The sequence below is a fragment of the Jatropha curcas genome, chromosome 3 (genome assembly GCF_041381405.1).
Source record: "Jatropha curcas cultivar XTBG-Jc1 chromosome 3, XTBG_Jcur_1.0, whole genome shotgun sequence".
Classification (NCBI taxonomy): domain Eukaryota; kingdom Viridiplantae; phylum Streptophyta; class Magnoliopsida; order Malpighiales; family Euphorbiaceae; genus Jatropha; species Jatropha curcas.
Genome location: NC_143153.1, coordinates 27764902 through 27786720, shown reverse-complemented (window position 1 = coordinate 27786720; position 21819 = coordinate 27764902). Strand labels below are relative to the sequence as shown.

The 21819-nt window shown below is 28.9% G+C and overlaps 2 protein-coding genes, 1 long non-coding RNA gene and 1 pseudogene across 3 annotated transcripts; 2 read left to right on the top strand and 2 right to left on the bottom strand.

The window, feature by feature from the left end:
- The first annotated feature begins 305 nt into the window (after positions 1-305).
- LOC149497834 (Haloacid dehalogenase-like hydrolase (HAD) superfamily protein) lies at positions 306-3348 on the top strand. Its single transcript, XM_089718671.1, has 11 exons — positions 306-775; positions 853-946; positions 1032-1076; positions 1184-1234; positions 1511-1585; positions 1688-1721; positions 2178-2233; positions 2399-2458; positions 2712-2771; positions 2881-2927; positions 3023-3348. Exons 1-11 carry the CDS (start codon positions 420-422, stop codon positions 3069-3071), a joined length of 927 nt encoding a protein of 308 aa, XP_089574797.1. The 5' UTR covers positions 306-419; the 3' UTR covers positions 3072-3348.
- Positions 3349-8853: 5505 nt separating this feature from the next.
- LOC149497833 (linamarin synthase 2-like) lies at positions 8854-11886 on the top strand. The gene is made up of 2 exons (XM_089719690.1): positions 8854-9569; positions 10505-11886. The coding sequence occupies exons 1-2, from the start codon at positions 9041-9043 to the stop codon at positions 11440-11442; spliced, it is 1467 nt and encodes a 488-aa protein (XP_089575816.1). The 5' UTR covers positions 8854-9040; the 3' UTR covers positions 11443-11886.
- Positions 11887-12451: 565 nt separating this feature from the next.
- LOC149497832 (uncharacterized) lies at positions 12452-13540 on the bottom strand. The gene is made up of 2 exons (XR_016320221.1): positions 13424-13540; positions 12452-12628 (listed from the first exon to the last, which is right to left on the bottom strand). It is a non-coding gene; the product is annotated as an uncharacterized LOC149497832 (long non-coding RNA).
- Positions 13541-13923: 383 nt separating this feature from the next.
- On the bottom strand, positions 13924-15567 carry LOC149497831 (linamarin synthase 2 pseudogene; annotated as a pseudogene).
- Positions 15568-21819: the final 6252 nt, after the last annotated feature.

Below are 21819 nucleotides of genomic sequence, written 5' to 3'. Positions count from 1 at the left end.
GAAGTGTTAATGTTATTTGACGGTAGAAATACGATTTTTTTCTATTAAATTTATATTTTCATTCTTATGAAAATTGAGACATCTTACTATTATAATAATTAGATTACCACGTTGTTAATGAACAGTAAGAATTTTAAATTTGAATCCTAATTTGCAAGTAATTAGTATTTTTGATACAATACCAAATATTTTTTTCCAAAAAATGTCCACGTCATCCAATTTTTAACGGTGGTTGGTACAGTAATAGTAATTACTGATTAGTAAAGGGGCAAGCAAAAATCCATCAAAAGCTATAGCGATTAGCGAGTGGCCATAGCCACTCGAACAAAACCCGCCAAATTTCACATGTCGCAAGAGCAATCACAGCTACAGAAAGTGATAACAGAATTCACAAAATACAGTTAAAAAGCTAACTAGTCATGGCGTCTATGCTCGCTTCTCACACCAATCTCTCCTCTCCATCTTCTTCTTCCCCAATTTCTCTTTCTCGCTCTTTCAATTTCTTACTAAAGTCGCAAACTCTCTGTTTTAGAACCAGAAAGCTAAGACAGAGGGTCCAATCTCTTTCAGTCTCAGCTTCTTCTGCTTCTCTTGAAGCTTTGATCTTCGACTGTGATGGAGTCATATTAGAATCTGAGCATCTCCACCGTCAAGCCTATAACGACGCTTTTGCTCATTTCAATGTCCGTTGCTCTTCTCAACCGCTCAATTGGGCTCCAGATTTCTACGATCAGCTCCAGAATCTAATCGGCGGCGGAAAACCTAAAATGCGATGGTCCTTTTTCTCTCTCCTTCTCTAGGAACCCTAATTATTCTATTTGTTTGAATTTTATTTAATTAATTGATCTATAGGTACTTCAAGGAGCATGGTTGGCCTTCTTCAACTATATTCGATACGCCTCCAGAGGACGATGAGAGCCGCGCCAAGTTAATCGATACTCTTCAGGTCTAAATTAATGTTAGTTTTAGAGATATTTGTAAGCTTATTGTACACTAAATTTGTGAATTTCTTTCCATTTCTGTTGTCTTAGGACTGGAAAACTGAAAGGTACAAAGAAATTATCAAATCTGGAACTGTAAGGAGGCGTTATAATATGTATCTTGTGAATTTTTTGAATTAATTCTCTTGAAATGTTTAGTTTTACTGGGAATGTTTTACAAAGAATAAAATCCTTTTGAGCAGGTGCAACCTCGACCTGGTGTTTTGCAATTGATGGATGAGGCCAGGGCTGCTGTAAGATAATACTAAAACATTTTACCATTTTCAGAATAGCAACTCTTTTTTTTGCAACGGTACATAATTACATGTCTATCTCATTAAAAAAATTGACGACTTGATCCTTACTTAACTATTATGGGTTTTGTAAGAATGTTTTTGCATTTTGTGATTATTGGATTTTTGGTTCCGTCCATGAAATTTATTACATTTTCCCAAAATTATGAAAAACATTGAGAATTTTTATCATCTTATTTGATGGTTTTATATGTTTTTTGAATTGGTTTGTTATAGGGAAAAAAGCTAGCCGTTTGCTCTGCAGCAACTAAAAGTTCAGTTATTCTGTGTCTTGAGAACCTTATAGGACTTGTAAGTCCATTCTTTTACACCATAGAATTAGAATCAGTATCCACATTTTTTATGTTTCATAACCTCTACTGATTTGTTCTTTTTGCTTTTCACTTGTTATAGGAGCGTTTTCATGGTCTTGACTGCTTCCTTGCAGGTTTGTTTACATCTTCTGATATGTAGTATGTTTAGTCAATTTTGGTTGTAGGATAAATAACATACTCCTCTACGTTGGAATCATATTGGTTTTCTTTTCTTTTTTCTTTTTTTATTTAAGATATAATCATTTTGGTTTATGTTAATTGTTGTTTGATCCGAGAGTTTGCTTATGACAGACACAATTATGCAGTTGGGTAAATGTTAAAGTATGCCTGAGGAGGAATATTGACATATTTTATTCTGATTAATCTAACTGCAAGTTTAAGTAAAGATATTGCCCATTTCTATCTGGTGATATGCCTGCTGCCCAGTGCATTCTGATGGATAGATTTTAGGTTGATTTTGTTCTTCTAAGCTTTGAACATTTTTATTACGAGATTTTTAAGAAACAAATTCATTGCTTCGGTTGATTTTATTGATGATGCTTGCTGTCTCTTGTATTTTAAATTTGCAGGTGATGATGTGAAGGAAAAAAAGCCTGATCCCTCGATTTATATTACAGCTGCTAAGGTAGTTAGCATGATAAATATGGATCATAATTTATGCATGTAAAGCAGGGAAAAAAAAGGGAAAACATGAATTGAGAAAAAAAAAAAGTTTGTCTTAAGAATGCATCTTGACCATAAGTTCTGTAGACTTATCATGATCTGATGTATAGAATTTTATTCCTTGCAGAAGCTAGGTGTGTCTGAAAGAGATTGTTTGGTGGTGGAGGATAGTGTTATTGGTCTACAGGTGCATAATTTGTTTTCTAACATGTACTATTGATTTCACTTTTATCTTTTGAGGAAATCCGGTTGGGTTCATAAACTAGTCAAATACTACTGTACAAGCAACAGCCACTTGCACAGTGAAAGCTATGCTTCATTTTATGATAACATTTCAATTCCTCTTTTGCCATTCCACGTTTAGAGAATATATATTTGTTCAAGGACGTAAATACCAAGTGATTAAGCTCTAAAAGAGACTCAACTTTTCATGTATGCAGGCAGCAACAAAAGCTGGGATGTCATGTATTATTACTTACACACCTTCAACAGCTGACCAGGTCAGTCCTTTCCTCTGTAGCTATCTTAAACAAGAAATATATTTCTTACTTGGTAGAAACTGATAGGCAGATTATTGACCAGCATGCATTTAACTTTTAATCCATTCAGGATTTTAAAGATGCCATAGCAATTTATCCTGATATGAGTAAAGTGAGGTAGAGTATCCATTTGTTTATTTATTTAGTATATAGAATTCCTTGGCCTTTTCTGCAGTCGACTTTCATTCATCGGGTTCTAATGAATTCTGCAGATTAAGGGACTTGGAGTTATTGCTTCAGAATGTTGTTGCTGCCAGTTAGGGAACTCAGCACATTGCTTGGAATTATTGTTTAGACTTCTGCAGCTTTACAAAATGTTGGCTGTTTCTGATGAAACAATCATTTAAAATTGAAGGTACGATATTAACCATGATTCTTTTGAAAGAATTATTTCTTTATTTGTCCCCTAGGGAAAAATAAATTCGAGACATGAAAATTTCTGTATCCTGTATTTATTCGTCCATTATTCTGAAGCTGTACAGAATTATGAAATGATTTTGCTGCAAAACAATATACTTGTTGGACTTTTGATTTTAAACTCTCCTTTTTCTTTGAATAGTAATTTGATTCTATGATGCCATAATAAGGCAGATATCATAGGCAAAGAAATCAGAAGCTGGTCAGTTCAGTATGATTGTTGTTTTTGGTTTTGATTTTTGTTTCTCGAATATACAAGAAAGGTATATTATTAACTCAAACTTGTTTTTGTTATTTGGAGTTTGAAAACAGAAGAACAGGTTTCCATATATATAAGAGGGTAGTTTCCATCTCAAAGGATGGGAAATTGAATTCTTGTAGAAAATAAGATTTTTTTTAAAAAGATGTAATTATAATAATAGCCTTCAAGTATAAAGTATGTAGCAAATATGACCTTTTGTTAGTTTAATTTTTTTGGACTAGGGCTCAATTTGCCCTCTGAACTTAGACACAACATACTATTAGCTCAAAAATTAACTTTGTATACAATTTCCCCCTTGAACATGCATAAGAAGAACAAAATAATTTTTTAGGAAGATTTTTTTTATAATTTAACTAATAAAAAATAATTTAAAAATTTAAAATTAGAAAATAAAAATTATTTAAGAATATGATAATAATTATAAAAATTTGCAGTATTTGATTTAAAAGTAATTTAATAAATATGTGATTTGACAAAAAATTATAGAATTAGAAAAGATTCGATTATATTGAAATATTTGGTTTGAAAAATATTTATTTATTATTATTATTAATTATATTTGATTTAGATTAAATGTTGAATTACTTTTTTAATCATATCCGATTTATATCAAATAATTTATTTTTTAGAAAATTGGGCAGTTTGTATTTTTGAGACAAGTTTAAGGGGTAATTTGTATGAAAAGTTAGTTTTTGAACAAACTGTATATTGTTCCCAAGTTCAGGGAGAAATTGACCTTTATTTCATTTTTTTTCCCCTGAAATTTTTAAGGGCATTTGGTTCAATTGATTCATGGATCATTAGCTGATTGAAACTTTCTATGAGCTGCTGATTCAATTTACTATCTGGTGGATCTTTTTCGTATCAACTGATAGGTGCGTATCAACTGATAGCTGATTTGAATTTATATTATATTTGGACTTCATTAATTTCATAAAAATATTACTAATTCAAATTAATATTTTTTTATTATTTTATTTATTATTATTTAAAAATAACAAATTTCTATTAAATATTATTTTAAAAAAATTTTATTTTTTTATATAAAATAAAAAAAATAAGATATTCATCTTAAAAATTTTAATATATATATATACATCATATAACCTATAAAAACAGTTTTATCCTTAATGGAGATATACCTTTAACAGTCATTTTATATCTTAACAGTAATCACTGCTGGAATTTTATGAAACATCAACATATCAACTAACCATTATCAGTTAATAGCTATAAGCTATCAACTACTGTAATAACTATCAGTTACCATGAACAATTAAATCAAATGTACATTTAATTGTTCATGTGTTTCCTTCAAAACAATGTTGGTTTGAATTTATAAACCTAACTCGGAATACTCCGAAATTTATAACCTTTATAATTTCATCCTATTTTAGCATTTTTATCAATTTTACCCTAATTTCGACATTTTATAGTAATATTATTCTCAATCGCAATTAAAGATAAAATTGTAAATAAAAAAATATTTCCATTAGTTTAAAAAAAATTAATGATAAAAGTAAATTCTAAACATCTTTTGAATATCAAATTATTTTTACATCTAGTGGTTGACACATTTATAAATTTAGAAATATGATATTTGAGACATATGCGATTATTTTGATCGAGAAGTTATTTATTTACTTTTTTAAATGAATAATAATTTTGTTTACAACAATTAAGATTTTTTTAATCCTTAAAAATACAGATAATATAAAAAGGGTAATTAACATTATATTTATTAATTTTATTTTTATGCAATGCTTGGGATTTTTTAGTATGTAACAAAAATTTTATGTCACTAAATTATTAATTAGCATATTTATCTCAAAACTAAAATTTACCGTGCAATTTTTTTTTCCAATTTTTATTCTTTAATATAATGATTTAAAAAATGATGAAAATACTTTTTTATTTGCAATTTTACCTTTAATTACAATTGAAGGGTGATATTGCTTAAAAGATCGAAATTATGATAAAATTGACAAAAAATTTAAGATATTTTAACATATTAAACCGAATTTACATGTGAAATAAATTATTTTATGAAATAGTAGCAATTTTATATTTTCAAGATTTGACTGAAATTTTCCGCGTATGACTAATTTTATATTCCGTAATACATAAGAGCTTAATATGGACAATTAAAACTTTAAGATATGTATGTATAACAAATGAACTCAAATATAATAGGCAGGGTCGGAATTAGAAAAGAAATTCAAGAGAGTGAAACAAAATTTTTAAATTTGTAGGAGTAAAATATTTTTTTTTATTAGAAATTTTTTACTCATACCACGTAAGGCAAATAAAACATTAGATAAGAGTAGTCTTCCCTTTGTATATTGAACGACTCACGAAAATCTTAGACGGAAATTCATCTCTCTATATCTTTTGCTCGTCTATAGTAAATATTCTGAAGAGCATGTTGTCGTTTTATTTTTTATTATTGAAATTATTTTATTAAACATCAATTTTATAATTTCAAGATTTGACTAAAATTACACGTGCATGATTAATTCTATATTCGGTGAACAAAACTCAATTACGTAACTCAATTACGACTGAATATTGTCATAAGCTTAGCATCTAGCAGAGAACAGAACAAAACGACAATCGTTAATCCATGGAAGGATCTTTCCGTATACTTACAAATTAAAATGATTGGATCTTTTCATTATCTTTTACATTTCTTTGAGACTAAGAGGCCAACTTTAGCACGCAACCGAGATACCCGAGCCAAATAGCTTATTATTATTATTATTATTATTATTATTCCACTGTAATATTGAACTTTATCAGCAAAATAGATTATTATTCAATTATAATATTCAGAAAAAATTTAATTACTAACCCGAGTCAATAAGTCTTCCATTTAGATCCAATCTAACTTGGACAAATTAAGTAAAAAAATCTGAACCAGACATTGACAAATTACCATGTTTTTTAATATTGGCACCTAGACATAGACATGGTCCGTTCATTGAACCGTCGGTTCTAGTCTGGTTCCGATTCTGGCCAATTCCGGTGCGGTTCTGATGACACTGATGTTTCGATCACGGTTTCCGGCAATATATATATATTTTTAAAAAAATCGGTTCCTAATATTACATCTTTCTTTCGAAAATAATAATATGAGTTTAAAAAATATCAGTAAATTTTATTTTAAAGAAATTTTTAAATGCTTATATTCATATAAAAATAAAATTAATTAATTTTATAAAATAATCAAATAAATTTTGGTTCAAAATTTTGAGCCGACGGTTTCGATCCGATTCCAATTTATATACACAACGGTTGGATTTCAATTTAGTTCCGATTCAAAATGATGCCTATTGCCACTTGCTCTACATACTCCCAAGGGAGACAAGTACCAATCAGTGAAACTAAATGGAATTATTGATATTTAGCTTTAACCATTTCGGATAAGTTCTTCTGGATTCCATGCGTCTGTGATTAAAAGCATTTTTGTTTCTAGCTAATGACAAGGACCATACGAAACAATAAAATATAATCTTTTTATTAGATTTTTTTTTTTTTTTTTTTTTTTTTTGGATTTTGGAAGTTAACCACCAACTGGATTTGATAATACATCTATCATTTTCATACTTATTAAGAAAATATAATTAATATGATTTTTTTTGAAAATTTAATAATTCACTAATAATGAATATAAGTTGAGTACATCATAATAGGAATAAAAAATATAAATATAGAAAATTGAAACTTTTCTTGATCTGGACAGAAGATGTTAATCTTTTGAATAAAAATTGATCCATTTTCAAATAAGACGACGAAAGAAACCTTCTATAATATTACTCCAAATATTATTTTTCGTGAACTTTTACAACTGACACTCGCAAAAAAATTTAATATAACAAATTTTAATGGAAAAATAAGTCGCATTATCAGGTTCCATTGATAAAAGAAACTTATCTAAACTTTAAGTAACTAACGATCCATTTTGTATTTCGAACTACCAAAGAAATAAAATATCTAAATAAAAACTCATGAATAACGAGGAACAACTCTATAAAATGAAAGAAATTAATAATACAATAAGAGGATACCAAAAAACTCGATCTAGAGACTAAATTTAAATTTTATTCCAAACGATAATATATTTGAAAATTATTAAAAAAAAACTAAATATAATTAATATGATTAAATCATATTCTTTACTTAATTTTTTTTTCCCTAATAAAACACCGTGCTTAAATGATCCGTGTTATGTCATTAAGATTAACCGCTCCATGGCTTTCCTCCAAAATATTGTTTTTTAGAGGAGAATAAAAATCACATCTCATTTAAATCTTTATTCCCATTTTAACCATCTCAATTTTATAATCAAATTAAATTTAAAAAGTAATAATAATCTTAATGTCAAAAAAAAAAAAGTAATAATAATCTCGCTCTGTTTAGAATTTTAAATATAGAATTAGTTTCAAACGCTTTTACAATTAACGAACTTATTAAAATAAATGGAATCTTACCTTCCTATATGGAAAATAATCTATGATTAGACGAGACAAAAAGAAAAAAAATATTTCTGTCAAATCAAAACTGATCATATTTAAAGATTATTTATTTATGGATTCTATCTATTGGACCGATATTTGTTGTACTAACATGGCAGCTGTGTTGCAGCAAGTGGAGCATTTATTGATTCAATCCAATTAAGATACAGCTCCACACTGCACGGTTCATCAACAAAATAGTTTATTATTTACAGTATTCATTTATATAAAAAAAATAAATTATAAATTTATTTTCTTTAAAATTTAAAGAAACACTAATAAAATAGCGCATAAATATTAAATTAACTGCTATTAAAATAATTAATTTTATTAAATATGACTTTTAAATAAAAATATATTTAATTAACCTCCATTAATTTTTTTAATAGGCCACTTTAAATCACATGCGTTGGACTATTATATTTAATCTAAATATTTTATAAAAAATAATTATTTTATCCTTATATTTTATCAAAATATAAAGATTTTGCTCATGCATTTTTAGAAATAAATAATTTTATTCTTATTTCTTTCTGCCGTTATATCCTTCTATTATTTTTATACATTTTCCATTAAATCGAGGAAGAGATTAGTTAATTTAGAAAAATATAAGTATAAGATAGTTAATAAATACATGAATACATTAATTAATTTTTAAAATAAAATAATAATTTATTGATAAAAAATTATAAAAGAATTGGCAAAAGGTTGAGACAAATTTATATATTTCTGAAAACATGCAGAGGCAATACTGCGTGTTATGACAAATTGCAGATGTAAAATCATAATTTTATTTTTATAAAACCAAATAAAATACAATCAATAAATCCAATAAAACTAAAGTTTCAGACATATTGCCCTACAAATACATTAAAATTGTTGGGAAGAAAATATGAAACTCACACTACACCCAACACAAAAACCTGAGTGCTTTCAACTGCGACACCACTTCATCAGTTCAGGCAAAGATCTTGCCTGAACTAGGAAAGCTTTTCCAATCCATTACAAAAGAAGAAACAAAAAGGAAAAATTAAGAAATGGGTACAGTTAAAGTTCTCAAAAAGCCTCACATCGTATGTGTCCCATATCCATCACAAGGCCATGTGACCCCAATGATGCAACTGGCCAAGCTTTTACACTCAAATGGCGTTTACATAACTTTTGTTAACACAGAGTTCAACCACAGATGTCTAATCCGGTCTAGAGGACCGGTTTCCGTGAAGGGTTTGCCGGATTTTCGATTTGAGACTATACCGGACGGTCTGCCGGTGCCACCAGATGATTATGATGCCACACAAGATGTTCCTTCCTTGTGCGATGCAACTAGAAAGAATTGTTTAGCTCCATTTAAAGAGTTAATCAACAAGTTAAATTTATTATCTCATAATAGTGATGATGTGCCTCATGTTAGTTGTATAATTTCAGATGGTGTTATGAGTTTTGGAATCAAAGCTGGAGAGGAGTTAAATATACCTCAGGTTCAGTTTTGGACTGCCTCAGCTTGCAGTTTCATGGGTTATTTACACTTTAGTGAACTCAGAAGAAGAGGCCTCGTCCCACATCAAGGTACATCTTTCTCGGCTTCGGTATATTGAGTAAGCTATTTTAAAATTGGAATAAAGAACAATTTGATAGCTGAATATATATAATAAGATGAATTTTAAACCTTGAACTTGTTGATTTTAAAATTTTCAAAAATTCATATTTAACATTTTCAGTTAATTTAGCCACTGAATTTATTTAAAATGTTTAAAAATATCATATTTAACATTTTGAGTCAATTTAGTTGTTGATTCTTCACTGTATTTACATGCATTTAAGACTATACTTGGGATCAAATTGTACAATTTATTTAAAGTAATTAATTAAATATGAAATAGATGAAAAGGATATATGGAATGTATTATATTCCTCTTTATGTTGACTAATAGTATTTTTATCTTGACTAATAATTTTGAGTCCATAAGTATGTATTAATTCGAATATTTTAGAATTGACATTTATCTGTGGGCTATTACATAGGAAATCCATGCATTTCTCATGTCAAACAAATTAAAGTTACATTACATGTGTTAGATTAAATCAATTTATTAATTTATAAAAATATAAAACAAATTCTAAGGGCTAAATTGGTCTAAAAAGTCAAAACTCACATTTTTAACCATTTTCAACAAGGTCAAAGGTTAAATTGATTTGATAGATCAAATATGACATTTTTTTATCCTACTAAATAAGTTTAGCTATATAAATAAAAGAAAATTAACTTCTAAGAAATGAGATGGGATGATAGGGATCCTTTCTCTCTTAACTAGAGGTATCGAGTTTGAGCCTGGATATGAAATTTACCCCTCTTTGTGGGCTTGTCCGACGCAAATCCGAATTAGTCGGGCTAATGAACTTTATACACCGGATGGTTAAAACCAATAAAAAAAAAAAGAAAAGAAAATCGAATTTAGTTTTTAAACGTGAATGAGTAAAATTTTTATCCTTGATTGTTTCAGTTGAGAATTTCCTCTGCAATGACATTAGTAAAACCCCCATTGATTGGATCCCTGGGATGACTAACATCCAGTTAAAGGACATGCCAACATTTATCAGAACCACAAATGATGAACTAATGTTTGATTTCATGGGATCAGAGGCAGAAAACTGCTTGAACTCTTGTGCAATTATCTTCAACACATTCCACGAATTCGAAAATGAAGTTTTACGAGCTATAGTTGATCACAAGTTCCCTAACATTTATACTATAGGCCCTCTCCCTTTGCTTGAAAAGCAAATCCAAGAAAATGAACTCAACTCAGTAAAATCAAGTTTGTGGAAAGAAGATTCGAATTGCCTAAAATGGTTAGATAAAAGAGAAGCTAAATCTGTTGTGTATGTAAATTATGGTAGTGTGGCTATGATGACAGATAAAGACTTAAAAGAGTTTGCTTGGGGTCTTGCAAATAGCAGACACCCATTTTTATGGATTATTAGGCCAGATGTAGTTATGGGAGATTCTGCAATTTTGCCTGAAGAATTTGTTGAGGAAACTAAAGAAAGAGGATTGTTAACCAGTTGGTGCGAACAAAATCAAGTGCTTGCACATCCAGCAGTTGGTGTTTTTATCACACACTGTGGTTGGAATTCTATGATGGAAAGTGTTTGTCATGGCGTTCCAGTAATATGCTGGCCTTTTTTCGCTGATCAGCAAACTAACTGTCGATATGCATGCGAAAAATGGGGGAATGGGATGGAGGTTAATCATGATGTGAAGAGAAATGAAATTGAATGTCTTATTAAGGAAATGATGGAAGGGGAAAATGGGAAGAAGGAAAAGGCATTAGAGTGGAAAAAGAAAGCAGAAGCAGCTACAAAAATTGGAGGATCATCTTACAATAACTTTAGCAGATTTATTAAGGAAGCTATCTATTGTGGTGATCAAGTCATAGACTGATGCAATGATGGAAAATGCAGAAGTGTAAAAGCCTCCAGTACAAGGTGGAGAATATGCCATTGCATAATCTTGGAAAAACTTGCTGAACTTGGTCTATGATGGACCAAGAGACATGTGGTGAATCCCATTTCCATATGCGATTCGCCCCATGCGTGTATTGGTTCATGAAGGCCTAGTTCAGGCAAGTATTACCCATGTAGAATCATAGTAATAATGAAACTTTTGAAGTTGTATCAATAGCCTTGTGATATTGTTATGTAAAATTTGATTTCTAAAAATCCTATATAGTGGTAGCATTTTCACATGCTTATATTTTGGAGAACTTGGCCAAGTACTTGTTCAGATATGTAAAGTGCTTGATCATATTTCGACATTTTATCATCTGGTTCTGATTGTTGAGGATAGAACAATCAGTAATAATAGCTAATCTATTTCCTTCGTTCAGTGATCTTAAAGTATATAAGATTCAAACAGTTTAGAGCATTCCAATTCAATAGAAGGGATTTGCATGTGAACTCGTTGCCAAAATAGTTGTGATACGATGGCATGAATATGATAACGGAGTTGGTAACCACTGTACCATTAATGGTATCAATTTCCACAACACAGCCATGATAATACAATGATGAAATGAAAAATAACATAGGCAACTGGGGCTTTGAATCATAATAACATTAACCATGACATTGATGAGGTTGTGATGATGAATGTAGTGAGGCTGATGGGGAGAAATGGCAAATGTAGAAATCACTATAAAATGAATTTCATGTAAAGGAAAGAACGGTGTGATAGAATATAGTGACGTCAAAGGAATGAGATCCCTACATTTCATTTCATGTAAGAAAATCCGGCCATCAACTCCATGATAAATTTCAGAATCTGTTTTAATCAGGCAATACCAGTTGAATTTATTACAAGTTCTGCAACCTTCTATTCATTTCCAATCCATAACATGTAAAGTGAGCAAACAATTTTATATTGGTACTTGCAGCCCTATAAGATCCGAGTGCGACAACCAGGGTACTTATTTTATTCATCATCTGACAAATTAAGCCCATAAGAATATAAGACTTACTCCAATGACTCGATTTACACAGTAGCAAATATGCTCACATAGCATCTGCATCAACATCAGAATTGATCAATTTCCATTAAGCCTCAGTCTTGAAACCATGTGCTCTGACTTCTGCAAGGAAAAAGGGAGAATTTCAAACAGATTTGTCAATCAACTTCCTAAGAGGAAGACTAGGTAACATGGTAAGTTTCATTTGATAAATGATTACACATTTTAGTTTATACAATGAAATATCCTGCAGGAGAATTCCAGAGAGCATTAGATATAACGCGTGTGCACTACAGTCAAGAATTTGTTCAATATCTTGAATAATTGAGGAAAACCCATCCCATTTAGTTTTCTACTTTCTCTTCTTTATCTTTATCTAATCAGGATCAGATGCAATGTTTTTTTATGATGATATAAGGAAGTTAACTCCCACCCAGTTTACACATACAAAAACATGTGAACATACATATATATATATATATATATATATATATATATATATATATATGCATGTATTCGTATTGTATAAACTGGTTGGGAGTTAAATTTCCTATATCATCAATTATTCTATATATATATATATATATATATATATATATATATGTATGTATTTTCACAAAAGGTAGGGCAACCTATCACCAACTGTATGAGCAATACTTGAAATTGGTTGTTGAATGTATGATTTTGATGAAGACACTTTAATAGGATCAACTGCAAAAAGATATTCGAAGCATTCGTACTGTTCACCCACTTTTCTTCTTAATGTTTACTCTACATCAGAAAAATCAATGACAAGCATGATTAAACAACCGTACAGGCATTTTTTGTGCATTCATACGGCTCCACAATAGAATTCGCCTTCTTTCTCGACAGTTTACATGTTTCCTAGGTAATCACACAACACCAAAGTCAACAAACCTGCTCAGTATGAGGCAAATACTTCCCATCAAATGTCACAACTACACGATCTTTTCCATCCACACCTTTGACTTTGTCGACAGAGCAAAAGAAGTCTATGGCTCTCATGCTGAAAAAAAAAAAGACATTGAATTGAGTGATTTAAGTTGATAAAATATAAAACATTGCAGAAAATAAATATGAGGATAACTGCTATATTGCATATAGTCAATGGGCTCATGAATAATCAAATATGAGATTGAAAATTTACATGCAGAATATTTAACACAAAAGAGGATAAGAAAAAGGCAATCTTGGAAAGTGGTTCTGGCTTCAAATGGAAAGGCAATCACAAAGAAGTCACTTAGCCTGCCTTAACTATACGAAAAGGCAAAATATGTAAAATCCTGTCTTCTAAATCATATTTTGCTAGTGAGAGCTTGAATTTCAATGAGGAAAGGCCAAACAAACAAGAAACAATCATATAGCTCCTCTAAAATCTAAATAAGGAATCCTGTCTTCTAAATCTTAAAGTTGTTGTAGGATGTTCCTTCCAGGCTCGTAGCTTCCTCTGCTTTCTTGTTCCATTGTAAAGAATTCTTTTTCATTTCCTTTCCTTTCTCTCCTTCCATTATTTCCTTGACAAGAGTTTGAATTTCAGTACGCTTAACGTCATGGCTAAGCTCCATGCCAATGCCCCATTTAGAGCAAGAATATAAACAATTCATGGGTTGCTCATCAAAGAAAGGCCAACAGAGCATAGGCACACCATTACATATACCTTCCAAGGTAGAATTCCATCCACTGTGAGTTAAAAATGCACCAACTGATGAGTGAGACAGTACTTGTTCTTGCCAACACCAGGGCGCTATAAACCCTCTATTCTTAATCTCTTGATAATATTCTTCCGGCAAAATCCTGGAATTTCCGATCACGACGTCCGGTCTGACCACCCACAAAAATGGATGCTTGCTATTGGCCAGGCCCCATGCAAATTCTTCAAATTGTTGCTCTGTCATTACAGTTATGCTTCCATAATTCACGTAAAGAACTGATTCTGGATTTTGTTTATCTAGCCATTCAAAACATTTTGAGTCTTCTTTCCATAGATTTGATCTAAGTGACTTTGCTAGGGTAACTGGAAACTGCCTTTCGAGTAAGGAAAGTGGACCTATTGAATATATATTAGGGCATCTGGACTTAATTTCATTCAGTGCTTGGTGTTCAAGCTCATCAAATGTGTTGAAGATGATTGCACAAGATTTTAAACAATTTTTTGCTTCTTTGCTCATAAAATTTAACATTATATCTTCAGGATCTGTCGTTCTGATCAAAGTTGGCATGTCTTTAAGTCGAATGTTTTCAACGCCCGTCATCCAATCAAGTGCTAAATCAAGACTGCCATCGTTCATGAAGTTGTCATCTGAAAGGCATTTTCAAGACTTATATTTTATTTGAAGATGGCGATGGTGAGAAAGTATTGCTCAAATGTTTGCTTGAAATTAATAAATAAAAAAGAAATTTCATTTTTTGATTTTCCATATGAAAAAGAATAAAAAGTCATTTTGTGGTTTAAAAAAGCCAGAAAACATTTCAAGAACGTAAGGCCAAGGTATGCTCTTTGTTTCTACTTGGAACTAACATAACCATTTGAAAAAAAAAAAAAAATCAAAGACAAGAAAATGTACCTTTAAAGGGAACAATGCCTTTCTTTATAAGTTCATCAAAACGCAAAAATCCAATAAGACCAATAGCTGAGGCAGTCCAAAATTGAACTTCTGGAATGCCAAATTCTTGGGTAGCTTCAATTGCAAAGGTCATCAAGCCATCAGATATAATGCAACTAACTGGAGGTAATTCTGGCAATGAATTTAACTTTGCTATTAGCCCTTTAAATGGATTCAGACAATTCTTTTGAATCGAATCACTAAGGGCCCAAATATCTTGGGTTGCATCCCGGTCGGAAGGTGGCAACCCGTCGGGTATCGTTTCGAACCTAAAATCTAATAGGCTTTTAAAAAAGTCCGATTAAATTCAGTATTGACAAAAGTTATGTAAAAACCATTGGAATGCAAAAGCTTGGCCAGCTGCATTAGAGGATTGACATGGCCTTGTGCTGGATATGGAAGAAGAAGTACATGAGGTTTGATGTTAAGTGAACCCATTGCTAGAAAGGAGATATAGTGATGCTCAAATGGTTCTTTTTGGTCTTTTTATAGAAGGTGCTATGAGATACGAGATATATTTGCCGGCCATTTCATTTTACATGCACACACGTACACACATTACTGCTAATTTTACAAAATTTCAAATGATTTGAGTATCATTAACTCCAAATTTATTAAAATTATAATTAAACAATTTGATATATGATAGAATATTCTTTTGATTATACCTTTTTTTATGTTAAGTTATTTGTCTAATAATTGGATATTTGTATATGTTACTCCCTCCGGCCACAAATCTAAATCATTTTTCTTTTTTTGCATGGTGAAAATATTTAATTCTACTATATTATAACAAACAATTCATTATTTCAAAACGATTTACATTTATAGACAATATATATATATATATATATATATATATATATATATATATATATATATATATATATTTTTTTAAATAACTTAGATTTTTTTTTAAATAACGATTTAAGTCTCTTCAAAATTTTATTGAATAAGTTAATGCTCAATTAATAACTTATGCAAACAGAACCTCTTTTTTTTCTTTTTCCAAAAATGTGTAGTTTTTTTAAGCATAAAAGATAATTGAAAATGGAAAAATTAAATTCGATCAAATAAAACTTGTGATTTAAAATATCAGTGGTTTCCTCTTTTCAACTGCTGGACAATGAAAGTGACCATTATTATTTTCATTTTTTAATTACTCTCTATGTTCCGTTTAATATGATATTTTTTTTTTAAAAAAAAATTTTAATTCAATTTTTCGAGTTGTTTGATAGTATTATTTCTTATGCTTTGTATGCAGATTTTTTTTTTAGAAAAAATCAAACTAGAATTTCATTAAGAGGAAACTGTATACAGATATGAGATATCTATGAATATGTTTATAAATTTTTGTATAATAAATCTAATAATGAATAATTTATACAAAGAATAAAAAAAATACAATCTTAATTTGAAATATCTGATCGAGTTGATATAACATAATATTTGTGTCATCGGAGACCGCTTGCTCCACTCGGTGGCTATTTATGGCCATTATTCAACTTCATGGTCTTTTTACAAGTCTGATCTTATTACCTTCAAATTTTTTCTTGAGAGGAGATCTCTTCTTTCTATACAACTATCCAAATAACGAAAGCTGCTAGACAAAATAATTATAATGGTAATAATAATAACTCAAAACTAGATCTGAGAACAAAATCTCAATATATGGACAATAAATATTTAGGCGACAAATAACTCAAATATATATATAGATCTGAGAATTTTTTCAAAAAAACAAATAAAAAAAGAAAAGGGGTGAGATCGGTGAGATCTCACCGGTGACCGCCAGTGGAAAAAAAAAAAAAAAACTGAAAATTTTTAGGTTTTAGATTATAAGAGAGGGACAGAATTGTATGCAAACATTCCATTTCAAAAAAAAGTATTGATATCTCCAGCAAATATTAATTATTTGAATAATTCATAAAAGAGTTATTTAATTAATTACCATTAATTTTTCTTAGATTTGAGGCGGTTGAATTATTTTCTAACTCTTATCCAAATTGAAAAAGTATCAAATTTAAAGTAATAGAATATATAAGTAGTATTAGATAACAACATTGCGAAACATATACACCAATTTTATAAATCATATTGCAAAATTTAAAATTGGCAAGATTTGAATTTCGTAAGGTTTGAAATTTAAACCGCGTGTGAAATATTCCATCGGAGAGATATTCTAACATGTTGCGAGTTCAAGAGTAGGATGGTTATGGATTGGTTCGAATCCGATTATACAAAAATTATGCAAAATTTATATCCGAGTCGCAAAGATTTTTATATGTTTATATTCATATCTGCTTCACTCGGAGTCAGACGGATACAATGTTAGATCGAATCAGATATTATCTATTTATTATTATTATATTTAAAAGAAAAAAACAGAACAATGATTTAATAAATATTTATATTATTTATTATGCTTTGAAAATACAAAAATCCTAACAATAATTGTAAATATTATGTACTAGGACAACTATAAGAGAATTTAATAATTGTTAAGCCCAAAAAATCATGGCTATAATGTTCAACTCATTCTTTTATTTGATGTAGAGGTTAAAAAAATATATATATATAGGAAAAAGGTGGAAGAATTGGAGATAATGATTTAAAATTTAAATGGAAAAAAAGAAAGCTTAATGACAAAAAAAAAAAAAAAAAGCATGAACTTTAACATTTTTATCAAATATGACCAGTTCTTTTAATTTTATTAATCAATACCGCGTACTTAATTTTTTATATCAATTCTAGCCTATGTTTGTCTTCCGTTGATTTCATACCAATAAGGCAATTATCTTGCAAAAGTGAGTCCTACAGCATCTAATATCAACACCAAGTCATATATTCACATATACTAAAAAAAAAAGCTTAAACTTTAACGATTTTATCAATTCTGACCAGTTTTTTTAATTTTATCAATCTACACCGTGTATTAATTAATCTCTATCGTGTACTAATTAATGTCCATCGAATGATTTTGTTATATTGATATTTATTTAATTAAATAGTTTATTAATAAATACATATCTTAATATCCAACATTAATAACTGATATTTTTTTTTTTTAAAAAAACCACTATATTGATGGTAAAATTAATAATAGTACTACCATTCCTAATTAAATTTTCTAGTTAGTTTTGAATATTATTACAAGGACAGATTTGGTGTAATCAGTAAAATTATACCACTTCTGATCTAAAGGTTTTGTATTTAAGTAATTAAAATTGTAAAAAGCGAGAAAAAAAAATTATATACATCAATTCTCTCATATACCACTAATGTGAGATAATTCGTGTACTCCTTTTGAAGTGCTATTAGATTTATAAATTCAATTATTTTAATTTTATTAACATTTATAGAAAAATATATTACCTCCATTTCATAATACTTGTCACATTTGGAATTTCACATTTCTTAAAAAAACAATTAAATTTGTCTAAATTACAATAAATTATTGAGTAAATCGACTATATTACTCTTAATTTAATACCAATTTTCTAAGAAAATCATTAAATTGAAGTACTAAATATTGGTCATACAGAAAAGGTAAACATGAAAAAAAATATTTATTACTCCTTGAAACCACAAATGTGACAAGTATTTTGAAACAAATTATTTTCTCAAATGTGACAAGTATTATGGAAGAGAAGTAGTACTATGCTTCGTATATAATTGTATTACATTGTAAAATTCAAATGTCACTTTTTTTTTCATTAAGTGACTATGAAATATCAAAAATATTATTAAAAATAATTGTTATAGAGTTGATGGCTTGTGCAAATACATTATTATTATAACAAAATCATTTGATAGAGATTAATTAGTATGTGGTATTGATTGATAAAATTAAAAGAACTGACCATATTTGATAAAAATTTTAAAGTTCAGGTTTTTTTTTTTTTTGAGTATACATGAACATATGATTTGACGCTGACATTGGATGTTGTAGAGCCCAATTTTAAGATATAACTGCCATATTAGTATGAAATTGACGGAAGACAAACAAAAGCTAGAATTGATACAGAAAATTAAGTCTGCGGTATTGATTGATAAAATTAAAAGACTGGCTAGAATTGATAAAAAGGTCAAAGTTCAGACTTTTTTTTAGTCATTAGGCCAAAAAAGAAAGAAGACAAGAATAAAGATAATTACATTAAAATAACAATCAACAATTTAAAAATATATAACCTGTATCCGCATCCGATCCATATTCGGGTCAGATTTTATTTTAAAATTCATATCCAATCTACCACTAAATATATATATATATATATATATATATATATATATATATATATATATATATATATATATATATATATATATATATATATTGTCTTTGTTCGATTGTACTTCTGAGTTTGGAACTCTCTTTGCTTAACTTGTATTTTCTTATGCATTTCCTACATAATAGAATAATTTCTTTTACCATTTTCAGAAAAAAAAATTTTTTATTGGAGGCAGCTAAATGAATTAAAATGATGTTTGGACTACACTGAAGGGAGAATAATTTTCTTCTTTTAATAATTTTTATTAAATTGAAAAAATTAAAGAGATTCGAATTCTATACATCTGTAACACCCTCCACCCAGTCCGTGAGACCCGACGACGGAGGATAACTACTTCTTTGAGTGACGTAAAGAAGTAATATAAATATTACTTCAGTGATATTATCTAAATAGTATCTAAATTCAGTGACGTAAAGAAGTAATTCCTCAAATTACTCCATAAATATTATCTAAATTCTCCAAACATATTCATTACTTACTTTCTACCCATAAAAATCATGCCTACATACTCCAAACATATTAAAGAAAATATAAAACATATATAGTAATTTTTCTGGACCAAATAATACCGACTCCCGGACTGGTAGTACTATTCACAGACCGATCGTACTATTCATATACTAGTAAATCACTATCCATTCATAGTTAATTCTACTCAATATCTTCTTCGGATCTAAATAAAATTTTATCTCCTTCTCTGTAGCACCATTCATGACCCGATAAAATAATATCATTTTAAGATAAAAAAATTTTGAGGTGTTACAACATCTTTACCTTTCAAATTTTTACTAATTGTAAAAAACTAATCATAATTAAAAATAATTTAGTTAGCGCTAAAACAGTTAAGAGTCAAACTAAGATGTGCGGTTGTTTTCTTCTGAATTTATATTTATGATTAGTGAGCACAGACATAGTGTGTATTTCTTAATTTAAGATATAATCCCAAACAAGGATTGTCTTTTCCTTAGGATTTATTAATTAACCAAACTAACCTCGACTCATATAATTGATATTTTGGTAATTAATTATAATTTAATTATAATTCAAAATGAAAATTAAGAATATTCATTGTAATTACCAATTAAAAATATTTCAGCTTGTATTCTTAGAAAAAGGAAAAAGAACATTCGTCCTTGCTAAGATGCTATTGTTATACAAGTGATAAGCATATCCAATATGATTCTTGTAATTTAAAATATAAATAATTGTGTCCTAAGAGGCTACGGATAATACTAAAATGTATCGAGTCATATAGCAATTGCAAATGTCATTAGGATAATAGTTTAATAAAAATTTATTGTTTTTCAAAAAAAATAAAAATAAAAATATATTGCTGATTAGTGGATTTGGTAATATTATGATAGAAAATGACAACAAACCCAAAAACAAAGCAAATGCACAACCACCAAGAAGAGCCAAAGCTAAAGAAACTATAGCCTGAGAGTACAAACACAAGAAAATTTCTATAATCAATTTATTTCGACTATTTTTGAGTTAAATTGCAAGTATTATACTCCTCCAAAGTTTCAAAATAGATGAGTTCGTGAATGAGGATTTTTTTTTTTTTATTAACCACAAGTAATATTAACCCATGAGTCAGAATTAAATCTCACGCTAGTTCGGTTCATTAAGGGATAAAGCGCTCCAGGCTAATATATGCTTCATTCAAAAAGGATTTAATCCTTAATCTTATTTAAGAGATAAGAGTATCAAACCACTTATCCCAAGTTTTCAACACTTATGGATTAAATAATGAGTTTAGTATAGTTAATAAAATTCAAAAGTCTTTTTTTTCTCAGTAACTAAGGTTTAATTTCATTGAAGAATATTTTAAAAATAAAATTTCTGAACTTATTAGATTGAAAGATTGGAGTGAAGGCAAGGAGTACACCTTTAAAATTATCTGAAGAGGTTGATTTATGCATGAAGCTTTGGCCTATTTATAATTTCATATCGTGTGGATTGTTGGTTACAAAAATTAATCAAATTGTGTTTAAAAATGAGTTGCGGGCAATGGCATGCCAAACTTTGAAACATGCCAATTCAGAAAATTTTCATTGAATTATTATTTTTATCGGATAAAATACACTTGGATCCTAAATTATACTCTAATCAACACTTTCATCGCTCTATTTTTAAAAATTATTATGACGTCTTTAATTTGTGCTATACGTTTACTATCATGTCATTTTGTCCAAAAAATAGGCATTTTTGTAAAAAAAAGTGAGTATGTTTCATCCAAAAAGTGAGTCTGACTAACGAAAAATAACTGACTTCTTTTACAGAAGAATTTGATAGTTTGTTTGAAGCAAAAGTAAAAAACATCATAGTAATTTCTCAAAACTAGAAAAATAAAAGGGTTAATTATGATATAATTTAGGGACACAAATATATTTTT

Bases quoted from the DNA above. Each gene is read 5' to 3' on its own strand.
- LOC149497834 (XM_089718671.1), top strand. From the start codon at position 420: ATGGCGTCTATGCTCGCTTCTCACACCAATCTCTCCTCTCCATCTTCT. The intron at 1,235-1,510 runs GTAAGATAATAC...GGTTTGTTATAG, and splicing joins TGGATGAGGCCAGGGCTGCT to GGAAAAAAGCTAGCCGTTTG. The intron at 2,234-2,398 runs GTAGTTAGCATG...TATTCCTTGCAG, and splicing joins TTTATATTACAGCTGCTAAG to AAGCTAGGTGTGTCTGAAAG.
- LOC149497833 (XM_089719690.1), top strand. From the start codon at position 9,041: ATGGGTACAGTTAAAGTTCTCAAAAAGCCTCACATCGTATGTGTCCCA. The intron at 9,570-10,504 runs GTACATCTTTCT...TGATTGTTTCAG, and splicing joins AGGCCTCGTCCCACATCAAG to TTGAGAATTTCCTCTGCAAT.